Source organism: Opisthorchis viverrini, assembly GCF_000715545.1.
Source record: "Opisthorchis viverrini unplaced genomic scaffold opera_v5_739, whole genome shotgun sequence".
Classification (NCBI taxonomy): domain Eukaryota; kingdom Metazoa; phylum Platyhelminthes; class Trematoda; order Opisthorchiida; family Opisthorchiidae; genus Opisthorchis; species Opisthorchis viverrini.
In genome coordinates this window covers 32,781-48,242 of record NW_008752399.1, presented here as the reverse complement: position 1 = coordinate 48,242, position 15,462 = coordinate 32,781, and the positions used below count along the sequence as shown (strand labels likewise).

General features: G+C 43.1%; 2 protein-coding genes across 2 annotated transcripts in view; one reads left to right on the top strand and one right to left on the bottom strand.

The window, feature by feature from the left end:
* Nucleotides 1-2,114, bottom strand: part of T265_12034 (hypothetical protein) — a gene marked incomplete at both ends in the record, with an annotated part of 8,984 nt that extends 6,870 nt beyond the window's left edge. The window contains 2 exons of the mRNA XM_009178939.1: nt 1,964-2,038; nt 2,069-2,114. Of these exons, the coding sequence (XP_009177203.1) occupies nt 1,964-2,038; nt 2,069-2,114 (121 nt within the window). The remainder of the gene's footprint in view (nt 1-1,963; nt 2,039-2,068) is intronic.
* Nucleotides 1-15,462, top strand: part of T265_12033 (hypothetical protein) — a gene marked incomplete at both ends in the record, with an annotated part of 31,697 nt that overhangs the window by 3,856 nt on the left and 12,379 nt on the right. The window contains 6 exons of the mRNA XM_009178938.1: nt 3,721-3,867; nt 4,277-4,438; nt 7,732-7,867; nt 9,221-9,297; nt 12,850-12,947; nt 13,367-13,543. Of these exons, the coding sequence (XP_009177202.1) occupies nt 3,721-3,867; nt 4,277-4,438; nt 7,732-7,867; nt 9,221-9,297; nt 12,850-12,947; nt 13,367-13,543 (797 nt within the window). The remainder of the gene's footprint in view (nt 1-3,720; nt 3,868-4,276; nt 4,439-7,731; nt 7,868-9,220; nt 9,298-12,849; nt 12,948-13,366; nt 13,544-15,462) is intronic.

Genomic DNA, 15,462 nt, shown 5'->3' with positions numbered 1-15,462 from the left:
TGAAAGCGGTTGAAGATAAACGTTGATGGGGTGGTAACCAAACTCTGGTAAAGTGGTCAAAGATAAACGTTGAGGGGATGGTAACCAACAAGTCCTTCTATATGTGGCAGCTATTTATCAGTCAATTGTAACGGACTTGTGCCGTGGCTCTAAACGTTGAGGGGATGGTAACCAACAAGTCCTTCTATATTTGGCGGCTATTTATCAGTCAATTGTAACGGACTTGTTGCCGTGGCTCGTCAGTCCAATGTCGCTAATATCTGCTATCCATCGCTGTTATAACGTTGTTTTCTGTGGACTCTTCGGTTTGCACTTGATAGGGGAGGGCGCCATTTATACATACTAAATGCAGTTTGATTGAATTTTTGGGCAACCATCAGTATCGTACCACCATTGTAAATGTCTCACACAACTCATGAGAATCTGACAGACAAGTAACAATGCATAATAGTAATAGTCTGCAATAAATCCAGCGTTTTTGCAGGATCGTTTGCTTATTGCATCGCCATCACATTGGTAAACCTGAATGGCTCTTTGACAAGCCATGCTATACTAACTGTTCACCTCGGCTGTGCTAGTTGACCCATACACGCACAGAAACCATTCCTAACCGGATGCCAGCGCACTATTCCGCTGTTTCCATCAACACTTGCGCAGCATCAAACTTTTCTCATGGCTTCATAGGCACGGTTTGATAACTCTTGGTCTCCAAATCGCATAAATTCCTTAGGTGGGATTTGGTTTTCTGATATTTCCACTTAAGAATCAAACAGATACGTGCCTCATTGATGACGTTTTCTTAACGGGAGCATCGTGGCAGCTTTGATTGCACGTCTCAGTGAAATTATCTAAATGAATCGATTGGAATCATGTCACTGGATTCCCAAGAGATGTGCAACCTTCCGAGTTTTACCTTCTTTGGTGAAGCTCAACTTGAAACCGAGTCGGTTTTCGATTTCTACGGAGATCCTCTAAGACTCCTATCGAAATCTGAGTTTTATCCGCACATATTGTGGAGACATCTGAACACGAAGAAATGCCAATGTCTTTTGTCAGTGTTAAGCGCTGGTACACGACGGCCCAATCCAATCACAGAAAACGTCTTCAGTGAGTGAAAATCGGTGGACCCAACATGAGATCGTCCCATGCTACTCGCATTTCTGTGTTTTATACAATAATTGGTGTCCGACTGTATGTATCCCGGCTTGCGTTAACATCCTCCTGCTATATGAATGTAATATTCGTTACAATGCATGGGCCGCCCACAAGTATACATGAGAGTACTTGGTGCCTTGTTGTGCATATAAGGATTTCGTTTGTGCAAGCTGTTGATTGGCAAATTTACCGGAGGATGTAAAAGTGTGAGATTAGTCAAGGTTGTACAGAGAGGTATAGAGGGATGTTCGATCTAGCAAAGTTCTATTGCATATTGCTAAGGTGCAACATGTGACTCGAGTGCATTTCGGGGTGCTGTGAATTAAGTGGAATTTTACTTCCCCATGCTTATCATGATCATCGACAGCATAACACCAGTGTTTAACACTGATGCTTCACTGCCGTACAACCGTGATTTATTTGAATTTCCTTGTAGTGGCTCCCAAACTCTATCGCGTCAGGCCGGAGTCCATTTGTATGGTAGACTCAGGTGTTGGCTCCATAATTGATTCAGACTTTCCTGTTCTAACGTGATCTAAGCGACAACGTATTATCCTCTCTTTGATACGGCTACAGTTTGTCGATGTTGCTCACTCACGCCCCCGTTCCTTATCCGAAGGCTGAAGTTTGACGTATTTGCCTCGTATTTTGCTAGGCTGGATGTGTTACCCCGAGTTTTGCTTCACTGAGCACTACCACTGTTTGACCTTAACTGTTGTTTTTCAAATCGGCTGAAATTCCACACTGGTGAATGCTGTGCAGTTGTCCGGAACAGGTATGTGAAGTACAATGTGCGATACAAAATTACCACGTAGAGTAGATATGGTAGATGCACTCGGTTCAATTTTAGTGGGCGCCGCTTCTAATATGCGTTGTGTGATACCTAAAAATAAGATTGGAGTTGTATACATACCTTCGCAAAGTGGACCTGTCTGGCCATATGTGTACAATACATCCATGTCCTTAACTGCGTGTTTTCTAAGTAACAAATGTTGGTTCCATAATAGGTTTTAGCGTAATCTAAGTAACAGTGTATTAGTCTTCCGTGGATAAGGATACATTTTGTTGATGTTAAACATCTACCCACCCATTCCTTATCTGTGGGCTGTAGTTTGACGTAAACATCCTCACCTCATCATTATGTACAAGGTCGAGCGTGTTTATCTGCGTTTTGCTTCACTGAGCACTGGCACTGTTTGACCTTTACCGTTGTTCTTCAAAACAGCTGAAATTCCGCTCTGGTGAATGCCACGTGTGAATTGCAGTGTGCGATACAAAACTGGTACGTAGAGTAGATGTGGTATATGCACTAGATGCGATTATAGTGGGCACCGCTTCTATCCATGCACTGGGATATGCATTGTGTGAGACCTGAAAATGTGATCGGGATTGTATACGTACCTTTACAAAGCGAACCTGTTTGGCCATATGTACACAATTGATCCGCGTCCATATTTACGCTGTTTCTAAGTGACATTTGAGGTATATATCCCGTATTGTCAATAAGAGAATATAAGTGGGCGGGGTTTGAAATTTGGCTGGCGTATCGCGATCATTCTGAGATATATACAACTCACGATACTCATTCAGGCATTCTGGACATAAAATGACAACAATAACAACATGGACATTGATTTTCAGGTACGTCTTGCGATCCTACACGCGAGCTCAGTTGGGATCACTTGGTCTCCATACTGGAATTTGAATTTCAACGATCACATGCAGACTGTTGGTCATGTCTTTATTCTTGACTATTTCGTTTTTTTTTCGCTAGGATATCTTCAGGCGTTTGTGGTGCCTTCTAATAGGCAGTTTATGACACAAAACATAACCTCGGACCACTCACAACTTTCCACTCACAATATTCTTCAGTCATTTTCTTCCACAGTTTCTCAAAACAGAGCCATGTTTCTCTCTCCCGCGAAATTAGAAGCGCAGTTTGTTGATGCCCAGATTATATCAAACATCGATCCCAGTAAGAAATAGCTTGAGAATAAAAACAAACTGGGCGTTCCTCCTAATACACCCGCGATTTTTTAAATTAATTTTCCATGCTACTCAACCCCATCCACTCGAAGGTTTTCATACCATTGAGTTTTTGCTCACCAACTGGACCCCAGATTCGTCGTAATGTAATGAAAAATGTTGCCTTCTCACATACCAATCCTTAGCACCAAATGTGCAGTCTACGGTTGAGCTGTTGGTAATTTTTGATTAGTGAATTCACTAGGGCTACCGTCTGACTGACACTCGTCAGGGAAACTCGGTTTATTTGCTCATTATACAGTCTGTGCTTCGAGTCCACTTTAAACAACCTTGTGACTTTCTCTAAAAATCCCCTGTTCAGCCCAAATTTCATCGATGAATGCCATCCTGGTATAAGAGCAACTGAAGGATCATAATCACTATATCTCTCACTGTTCCATGAACAATATCTTGCATTCCATTATAAATGCTTGCTTTGTACCATTACTTGTAAGTTCCACTGTGTTTCCATTTCCAGTGCTATCTCACTTTCAAGTGTGATGAAATCGCCCCTCTTCTGTTTTGTTTCTTGTTATTTAGGGATTTTTCAAAACAAACGTGTCGTTTTTCCTTCTAACGCTTCTGCAAATATTTGTACTTGAAGCTCTCGCCTACATGAATCTACGCTTCTTTGGGGTCAGTTGGTTTCGGATCGTTCTCTCAGTTATCTTATACACCGTGTCCCAAGTAAGCTTTCATTAGGCATGTTCAATAGTTTGCGACCAAATACATTTAACCGTTTATTCTATTATCTCTCCATTTGGTACTTAGACTGAAGAAGGCTGCTACAAGCAAACATCTTTTTCCTTTTTTATCGGCAACCACTTTTTCTGAATGAAATGATATTTGAATTAACCGAGAACTCATCTTTCTTATCTGTTCCTGAAGTCATCCCAGTACTGTTCTTGTGTCGTAATTTCGTGGGAGTAGCCTGTGTGAACTTCGTCCTTACATCACTTCACTTGGAAAATAGCCTGAAGTGTGCGTGCTTGTCGCTCGTTGATTTAATTGGTCGCGCATTTACTATTTATCTGCTAGGATTTACACGCAATAAATTTTATCTCTCATCTTCCTGTGTGGTTTTTGCTGCTTGCAGTCTCAAGCCACTTGGCTTCAGCACGACTTTGGACACTTTTCAGTGTTCAAAACTACAAAGATGAATCACTTGTTTCATGAAATTGTCCTCGGTCTGACAAAGGGCTCTTCATGTCACTGGTGGAACTATGCACATTCACAGCATCACGCGAAGCCCAACGTGGTAAGTTATTTCAGCAACCACTGCTCGTGCTGAGTTCTCTTATAGTTTTGAGCATGCTACCTCATGCGGAGTACTGAGTATCCGGTTTTTCCCGAAACACATTGAGACCGTCCTATCACGTATTTCTTCATAGCGATCGTACCCCAAAAGTGTTCTCGTTCAGGTTTTCCGATTGGGTTCCAGTTGGATCCTCCGAAGAGTAAGCTCCTACTTTTCAGTTAGAAACAGCAAGGAAGCTCGCTGTGACTACCAGTTACCTATTCCTCTTACAAAAATATGATGTAAACGTACATTTTGTATGTAGGTCTTCTGCTGATCAGGGTTACGACGCTCACCACCGCTTCCCACCGAAGATCTTTTTAGTGTCCCCTCAGCAATCGCTCTGATAGTTCGCGGTACCACATACTTTACTTTGAATTTGTTATTTCAAAATACTTTATCGAGGGCCCATCCTTCCTTACGGAGTGCCCTTTCTATTGCTAAGGAAGCTATCATTAAACACGATTTGCTATTCCCAATGAAACCAAAGCCCTAAAAGACTGTGAATACCCGTTCAAACCCTGCTGAGGGAAATCCTGTGCTGATCACCCACCAATGTCAAGCGGGGCCGACCAAATTAGAAGTGAGTTTTGTTGTCAGGTTTCAGTGGAATGTGATAACCAATGGCTTGAAAATCAACATAATTGCTCAACTTTGTCGACCTTTTCGAGCTCTAAACCACGTCATTAATTTTGAAATACACGCAAACGTAATTTCGAGCAGTGATGATAAAGTAGCTTGACATTTCAGCACAGATTGGAGTTATGCGAGGGAACCCTTCTAAGTAGCCGCATCTATGTTGCTTAGTCCACAGCTCAAATGAAGAGATCCTCGGTCGTGTTCAGATTTGAGCTTCGGACAGCCCGCTTTCTAGGCCTCTTCGCCCTCACACTATCTATCACGCATAAACTAACGAAGATTTTCCAGCTTGTGTAGTGTGCGTGTGCACTGTTTCAATGGCCGAGTAACCCGTTAAGAGGCACAAATCAATGACTAGCCTGTAGCCTGTTGGTTGCAGCGCAACTTCATGTGTTGGTATCGGTACAGTGAAAGTCATATTAACATTCACTGCTGTATTCTTGAAAAGCTATCTCATTTCAAGTGAGTGTAGAGAAATCGGTCACATAATCCCGTAGTTGACATTTCCAGGCTGCTCGCCAAAGCCATGTACTTACTGGCCTGATATGGTCTATTGTCGTTTATAAACACCTGGGAAAGTCTGGTCATGTTTTTTTGCTATTCCAGTATTATGAAAACAACATGAGTTGTAGGTATGCACTTATCCAGAGTGGTTGGTTTTACAGCCGCGAACTAGTTAGAGGCGAGATTTTCACAACGTTTCCGGCAAGTAAGTGGAGTGACTACCAGTGTTTATAATCGGGGCGAGAAATCCCGCTGGAATGATGGAGGATGGCTTTCAAAATCCAGGCTGCTCGCCAAAGCCATGTACTTACTGGCCTGATATGGTCTATTGTCGTTTATAAACACCTGGGAAAGTCTGGTCATGCTTTTTGCTATTCCGGTATTATGAAAACAACATGCGTTGTAGGTATGCACTTATCCAGAGTGGTTGGTTTTACAGCCGCGAACTAGTTAGAGGCGAGATTTTCACAACGTTTCCGGCAAGTAAGTGGAGTGACTACCAGTGTTTATAATCGGGGCGAGAAATCCCGCTGGACTGATGGAGGATGGCTTTCAAAATCACTGTCCTTTCTGTTAATATATACGTAACTTGGTTTGGATCTTAGTCCCTACCGAGCCGCAGGCAATGTTCTTAAGAAAAACACCAAAGGCTTCAAAGGATAAAACTATACGCGGCAAATTTAATGCGTATCACACCCTGGGTCAGGAGCTGCGCTGAAGAAGTCTGATGGTCAATACCTTGAGAGAATAACCGGTATTGCCTCCATGAATATTGACAAGGAATGAAAGGGAGACCTTGTCGCATGGACTAAACTTTGCAGACTACACTGCAATTATGTGATTTGTCGAAAGAGGGACGATTGTGTAGTGCTTATGAGGACAACGCACTGAAGTACTTGTCTCATCAGTCGGGACGACAGGATGTCACCCATCACCTTTAGATCTACCAGAAACGAAGGAGTACTGGGCATATTAGACGGCACCATAAAACAAAACTAAATGCTTAAGACGGCTGAGTAGACATTAGCTTTGCTCTCCATGTCTGGTCATGCAACAGCTTTGTCCTCAGGTGAAAAACACACGGAAGCGGGTCGTTTTTCCATTCATTGCCGGTACGCCCCGGTTTTGCCTTAACTCGTAGCATAGCTCCTATGACACGCCTTACGTGACACGAACGTTTTCTTTGACTGCTGCATCACCTCAAGAACTCGAGAAAGAGCAGTAAAACCAACGCCGCATACAGCAAGTGTAGAAAAATTGGTTGCAAGTCGCGTACAGCCACGTGCTGTTTTCCTTGTGTGTGTATATATCAGATTCAACACCACGAATCGTCTTCATATGTAGGTAAACAACTAGAAGCTCATTCAGCCAGAATTGAAATCAGCGTTGATTACGAGGCTGCACAAGAAGGAGCAAATTGCTTTCGACCATCGGCAGTGAGTAGCGAGTTGATGAGCAGTCTTGTGAAGGCGCTTATTGTCAGAATGGCACCACGCATACTTTCCATTTTGACCCAAGTGCTCAAGTTTCTCCTGAATTTCGCAAAACCACGTTGGAGTAATCGTGAACAACTAGTCAGGATCAGATTTACCTGTGCGACTGCAAGGTTTTTCATATGGAGCGGGAAATGTTTCGTTTTTCAATATGAGAACACTGGAAGACGTGAACCATCAGTACGGCGTGTCCGTGACTTCAAAACTGCCCTTACCCCGTTCGCCCCCGGGTTCACGCCGGGTAGAGAGAGCTTTCCAATTGGTTACACGCGCAGCTCAGCGCGAACCACAGGGGCACTATCTGCTGTGTACAGTTGTCGGTCGGTCTAGTTCAAAGTGGCAAGCGATTCCGGGGCTCATAATCATTGTGTCAACACGCCGTCCCATTTGACTACCTGTGATTGAATGTTACCGTGAAGATCACAGCTCTTGGAAACACTTTGTTGCTCTGGACAAAACTAACTAGACATACTGCGGAACAGGAGAACACTGACCAACCACCTAAGTTTATGGAATTCGGGTCTATAAATAGCATTTTATTTCCCCCTCTATATTCAATTATATGAGTTCCGAATCGCAACAGGCCCTTCTAATTCGTTCGCCTCTGTCTGTTTTCAGATCGACAAGGATCCTGATATTCGCTGGGAGCCGATGCTTGTTCTCGGTGACGTAATGCCCGTCCGAGCAGCGTCTAGACACAATAAGTGGAAATTTCACCTACCGTATGAATATCAAGCTAGCTACTTCTTTTTGGGTGCGTCCAATGCATCTAGCTTTTACTGTCGGTTGTATTCCACCGTAAGGTAGAAGTTTCTTCTTACTACTAATTCACCAATTCTGACTACTTTATGTTAATCGCCTTCTGATGAGGTGGACTGACTTGGAGTTTTCTTTGACACCACTGACCATCGATATTACTTGCATACTAAGTTTCTACAGGAAAACGCAAATGGAGAGCTACTCCAAGAAAGTCGTCCGGTTCTGGGACGGAACCCAAAGTTGTTGCGTTTTCTCCTTAAAGCTGCAACTTCTTGAAAGCTTCCAGTAGAACTATAATGGCAGTGATTTCCTCGTCATCGTTGGCAATCAACCGTACAATTCATTTATCACAGCTTCCTCCCTGAAAACTGCAAATAGTACGCATTGGGGCTGACGGCACAAAAGAGTGGGAGCGGACACAGGTCGTTACACGTCCGTTTGCGCGGGAGTCGATGAAACTATTGAATCATGTATTAGGGGTAGCATCCCATGTACAGGAGCACTATTGGGCCAAAACAACTCAGGTTTGTAGACCTATAATTACTGTAGGCATTGCTCAGTTGTAACTAAGTGAATCCGTAATTGATGTATGCGTTATTTTTATCACCACGTGTATAACCCTTACGTCGCTGGCGCTTAACTGACCCGATACGCAGAATCGTAATGAGTTGGATGGCATTTTTGGGGGTTAGAGAGGCAGTCTCACAAGACCTTTATAGAAAGTGGTGTGGTCCTGGTTTACTCTGATAGGATCACGGAATATCGCTCTTGTTTGTTACCTATAATCTGTTTAGTGGTTTTCTAATAACTGAAGGTACATTTCAATAAAGGTGGTTGCCGATCCCTATCCAAGTTATTTACTATTTGGTTTAGACATTTAAGTTCGGTATTCCTAAACGGGTTTGCCAATACTAGTTTGCCAAATCACAAGTGAATTAGAGTGAGTCACTTTTTCTCGTGAGGGAGACTATATCGTGTGCACTAACCGAATTTTGGAGGTTGTGAAGTGACTAATGTGTACACGCAAGAGAAACGTGCGCTGAATATGAATGCTGGACACTTGTGGAGCCTCAGAACTTTATGTAAGCAGACAGCCTGGGCTGGTTCGAATGGTCAACCAGTCATTTCTTTTTGGAGCGTGCTCAGCTTCCGTGTTATAGGCTCTTTGGATCCGTGGATCAGCGTACCGCTTCCGTTTTCGTGTGAATTTCAATCTGAAACATTCTGTCGTTAGAAATATCACTTCAATAATGAGAATAAAGTTTTTTCATTGACTAAAGCTGAGAATGTGTCAACTAGGAATATATGTAGTGCTAATTTCCTGCTGTTCTTTTTCCCTTTTCTGCAGTTTGCCCACCTCTCCTACTTCCTGTCATCTTCCAATCCATGTCTTTACGACATATTTTTTTACGGAGATGTTATGAGGTCGGTAATAAGGAATTTCTATTTTTCTGGAGCTTTTTATCCTGGTGCTCGTAAAAGCCAGTCTACTGTTTAGAGTAGCAGGCCGTCAATTTTATCTGTATGACGAGTTTACCAGAAACTGATGTTTATGGAATTTTCGTGATACAACCAAAGTTCTACATGTTGAATCGGCACTTTTGTTATACTGTCTGTGTTTTTTTGGGCTGAAATAGGCATTTATGCATGAGCTCTACTCCGCTCTCTAAAAACCATGGAGCCATGTTTCACCATGCCATTGCAGCGTCCTCCGGGTCCCCGTGAATGGCCCAACTTTTTGGCTACTTATACTTTTTATGGTAGTGAAAAAAACCGACGACTGAGGGGGACTTACACGGAAAGCCACAACGGGAACCATCGCAACCGGTTATAGTCTGTCTCACAGTACTGTGGACAGATTCCTGAGGAATCTATGGGAAAACCAGCAGATGTATAGGTGGGAAACTACTTGGTTTTGGCGCCAAGCTTTCTTCATGCTGAGTAACTACGCTGAGGTAGCTGTTTGGTCGCCCAATTTTTTTCTGAGTAATGAAACATGGAAAAAACTGCCTAGATTAACACATCCATCAATTTCTGAATTCTTCACCAGTGTCGCTTTGATAACAAACACTCGGAAATTTTCAGATGAGGTCGCGTTCTTAAGCTCCTAGCCGAGACGACATGTGTAGTGGTGTGCATAACGTGGTCACTGAGTAGTTGATTTACTCCTCGGTTTCTAGATTATCTGGCCCAGCGATAAAGCTGCACGGACCAGAGCGCTGAGCATCTACTTAAATAAACATCATAGATGTAGAGATACTCTTGTGCTTCCCCATGTGCCTTAAATGTCAGTCAACTTATCAAGTTAGTCCGGAACCGGATCATTGCTCTACAGTTAGTTCACCGTGTTTACCCAAACTTCCAGACAATTATGTAGCTCCGCATTTGTTCCACCAGTGTCGCTTTGATAACAAACACTCGGAAATTTTCAGATGAGGTCGCGTTCTTAAGCTCCTAGCCGAGACGACATGTGTAGTGGTGTGCATAACGTGGTCACTGAGTAGTTGATTTACTCCTCGGTTTCTAGATTATCTGGCCCAGCGATAAAGCTGCACGGACCAGAGCGCTGAGCATCTACTTAAATAAACATCATAGATGTAGAGATACTCTTGTGCTTCCCCATGTGCCTTAAATGTCAGTCAACTTATCAAGTTAGTCCGGAACCGGATCATTGCTCTACAGTTAGTTCACCGTGTTTACCCAAACTTCCAGACAATTATGTAGCTCCTGCATTTGTTCCTGGCGTTTTCCAGTGGACTCAGTGGGCGTGAATTTGCACATATGGCACCTAACTGCACATACTTTATTATAGGTTGTTTTTTACGGACGCACGGCACCGTGTGGTTTTCCCTTTCTATTCCTCCGTGTGCACCTGCAAGTTGCATCTTAAGTTCACTGTTTGTGAGGAAACTGACTCAGCTCCAACCGAAAGCAGCCTAGCGGTTGGTGCCAAACTGGGCACATCACCTTCATTCACTCCATCAATCGTGCTTTCGGGTGTATCATAGTGGTTGTTTCACAACCCCTAACCCACCTCTACGCACCTACTACGCTACCAAATAACGCACTGATGATGTCACCTCGATTGCTGATGAAACGGTTGCAATCAAATTGCCCAGCCAATGACCACCATCTGCACTACCTGAGCTACTGACATTCTTCTCCATGGAATATCCAGAGAGTTCCGAACCCAAGAGTTCCCGATTAGTAGGTCGAAGACTTGACCGTCCGGCTACGAGCGGCCGATTAGCAGTGTGATTAACTGGTGCTTAGATGCGATGTTGCGCCACTCGTTCTCCGAACATTGGATCCACATCACGTATTAACACGCGTTTTCTGGCTCCTCGAATGGCGATTTCTCAGATCGAAGATTCACTATCCTCGTGAAATTATCCTCCTTTTGTGACACATACATGTTGGCAGTAGTATGAGTACATCTGATAGTTTGCAACTAATGTTTCGTCTTGTCAGTGCCGCTAATTTATGTGACGAATGCTGGTCGAGAATGTGAGTGCTTGTCTGAAATGAATCAGGCCCACAGTGTTAGGGTAGGACTAAATAATCTTTTTTACTGCCAGGCCTGCCCACAAGCAATGCAATACAGTCTTGTAGTCAAATTTTTTATTCACTTTTTTCAACGCTCAGCTCCAAACTAATTTCCTCAATCTACGCAAGTTTATGGTCATGAATTAATGCTTTTGGCTGATACTATATGACGTTGCTGGAAGACTTTCTATCTTAAGTCAGCCTGTATAGGGTGAAGTGGCAGTTGCGTTGCGACGTCTGCATTGTCTTGACCTGGCAGGACATCATCGTGAACACATTTAAACCGTTTGCATTTCTATGAGGAAGTGGGTTCACCACTCCAAAGCTCGGTTGGATTTTCGCCGCTGTGTTCCATTTTATTTCCCCGTTTTTTATTCGTTTCATACAGCAGTACATATTAGGGAATGTACCCACTTATACCTGCAGGCAAACATTCGTTTTTTCATATAGGTACTCAAAATCGTAACATAGTTTCACTTCTGCCTGCATCCTGCTTTGGATTCTCCGGACTCGTGAAAATATGCTCCAATGGAAGAGTAGAACGTCCATGTGGTACCCCTGAGTGCTTACACAGCTGTGCTCAGGGGATCCTTATGTAAAAACTGGAAATGGATGGTATCCATCCTTGTATACGTTTACTGCACGCTAATATAGAAGATAAGAAGTGGTTTACAACAATATGCTTACAGATTCCGCTAGTGGAAGCCTATTGCATGGCCGATTGACCACGGAGTCGATCAAGAAAAACCGCCAAGAGGATTGTAGATCTTCTTAATGGAAGTCTTCGTATATGGTAACGAGATAGCCGTGAAAAGTAATNACTTCCAGACATGGTAACGAGATAGCCGTGAAAAGTAATGTTGATCTTCAGCGCTTCGGTTGGGATCAATCAACCGCGACCTTCGCAGTAGTTAATGATCTACTTCAATATTGTCTCCTTCATCATCTTTGGCGGCAACGCTAACCATGTCGGAATCGATCAGTGGTGCCTCATTCATTCGTTCGATAAAACTGCTAACGCTTTTTCCATGCTGGACACAGCTGCCTCATTTTTTGGGAAGCAGTATGTCGTTCTTCATCCTGGACATGTCTGTCAGCTTGAAGGATTTTGAGTACTCTACGTAAAAACATCCGTAGATCTCAAAATTTTCGGCGGAAACTTTCTTAATCAAGCTCTTTTTAGGCTGATAGTTTCGTTCCGTTTCCCTCGTCACATAGCATGTTGTTCCTCACATCTAGTCGATGTAAACTTAGCCTTGTTAAGGACATCATTATTAGTGGGATTCATTTCCGAAAGCTTATTCTCTGTGTAGAGTCCGTTGAATGAATAGATTTTTGGGTTTTACAAGGAGAGCAAAATGTGGCATGGTTTAAATTTCTACGCTTTTGTCTAGACAAACGAAAACATGATATTTCGCATCTTTGTTTTAGGACTTCACCTGGGTGCTGGCCTTTTACATCAAGCTGTTTATCCTGTACTATCCACTTTTTGGATTTTGGGGTACAGTGGCCTATTTCTATGGTGTTCGGTAAGGAAAATTCAATCTTGATGTTGATTCTCTCATTTTCATAGTGTTCTGTGCCATCATTCTTGTTTCGGAGCCTGAGTCTATCACGAGTTACCCTCACAAATGCTTCGGTGGCCCTGATTTCCACTTCTTAAGCGCCGCCTTTTGTCTGCGAGAACTGAATTTGATTTTTACGTATTAATTATGCTACTGGTAAAAAAACGCAAATAACATTCCTGTGCTCAAATGGGCTGCACAAGTTTCTGGTTGCATTTGCTTCCACTTTCCAGGAGCTTTACTGCTCACGTACTGGTTGGGCAACTTCGCGTTTTCATCCCACACTCACCATGCCCAGCACTTTTGTCATACAATAAATGATGCAGACATAGCGTGACATTTATGTATATGGTTAATGTGCTCTGTGTTTGATCGTTTTACAGTGTCGTTGAAAGTCACTGGTTCGCATGGGTCACTCAGTCAAGTCACGTACCGATGGAGATTTCGTATGACCGGAATGAACCTTGGCTGCTCACGCAAATCAAGGCTACCTGCGATATGGAACATTCTGTTCTCAACGACTGGATCACAGGTCACGTGAACTTCCAAATAGAACATCAGTACGTTTATGGAAGGAAATTGTTTAGGTTTCCACTCAGCTAAGCAGATTGTAGCCCTTCATGCCCTTCTAAGAAGTCTTTAAAAAAACTCGAGCTGCGAGAATCCTTCGTTGATCGATGAATTTAGACTGGGTGATGGTTTTCAGCAGGCCTGCACAAATTTGTCCACAAGTTCACTACTTCGAGTTAACACACTGTGATGCATTCAGCTTCACACAAGCCGTTTTCATAACAACCATGCACCGGCATCCGACGGTCCAGTCAGCTCACCATTTGAAAGTGTAGGCCTGTTGTGCAAAAGCAACTCGCTGATCTGTACATTAAATTCGTATAAGATTATTCGATGACTCGTTTTATTCAGGCTGGAATAAAAGTGTAGTAAATTATAATGTTTTCAATGCGTCCCAATCAACTACTTTCCACACAGATAAGACAGTGACAGAAACGCAACGTTCTCGTAGGCATGAGCAGACTGAGTCGTCTTATTTGTGTGTCGGGCGTATATATTAGTCGATACAGTGGTCGGTTTGACAGATGTGCATTCATGAATGGTGACCGAAGGCCAATGGAACCTAGTTGTCTCTATGTCTTTCACTTGTCAATGCAGACTAGAGCCAAACAACTTCAGCAACGGCTACGGTTTGTCTGGTTCTAATCTGTAACCTGTGAACAATACTGAATCCAGTTTCATTATCCCCGACATCAAGTACGTGACAATACATTTCCTGGAGGTTGGCATTGCGGAGAATGCACGTTAGGCTTAGTTAGAAAGCTTCTCGTCATGTGATTCACAGAACACTGAAAAATTATGTGTAAGTTGTGGACGGAAACCTTCGGGTTCAACAAAAGCAGGCACGGACTGCAGGAATGGTGATATTGAACGTCTTATCCAATATCGTTCTGATGTGATGAGTCGCATGTCCGCCCGATGTATTTCCTGTGAATGGCAGGCTTAGTTGCAACGGGTTTTTGGGTTTGATTCATTCTGCAGGGACCTTTGGAAGATACGCTCTCTCTCTTTATATCGAGACTAACAAAGGTGGTAAGCGCAGAGGCCTAGTTGATGTAGAGGAAAGTGTGAAAAGGAACTGTGGAAGTGGAGCGAACTGTCATGTTCGTTAACAAGCAACCTGATTGCTTAGGCACCTAGGTACGAGTGGTCCTATTATCGCCTTCTCTACAAATATTCGGATAACACACCGTACGGAGGCCAGAATGCTTCTCCCAGAGCTAGCTACACAGGTATTTCACGACAAACTGCTTGTGCATTTTCGAACTGTTGTCTAACGTACCTTTTCTCACAGCCAAGAATCACGTGTCAAAGATGTCCGATTTTATGATACATATACCGTAAGATTTCTTATATTAGTTAGCTGATAGTGGTGACTGAATCTTTTATCGTTTCTTGTGAGCGATGTGTATCCTCATGGGTAGTAGCACTTGGTACTATGGCCGAACTGGCTCACAACTCACTGACATCACGTTGTGGTTTTTCAAAAACCCAAAAGCCACTTTCACCTGTTGATAGTGATTCCAATGATCTTACGATTCCCACTAAGCACGTTGCAAGACAAAGCGGCTGCGAATGCACAGCACCTTATACTAATTGGATGCAGCCTTTAAACAGAGGTCAACCAAATTCCAACCGTAATTGGCTTCATTATTAAGATGTTTTGGACGAGACATCTCTGACAACAGTGTGGTTCTCTATAGTGGGAATTTTATCTCGAAACAGTATTTGGTGTCCGTGGCTTATTTTCTGTCCACTTCTTCATCTCGTTACTATTGGTGGGCTCGGTAATAGACAAAATTTACATAGGTGCATATTTCTCAAGACTGTCCCGGACATGAACATATGGTAACCAGATGGCATCGATTGTGAAATGTCAGTCAAGCTTTCCACAATAAAATCCCGCTCC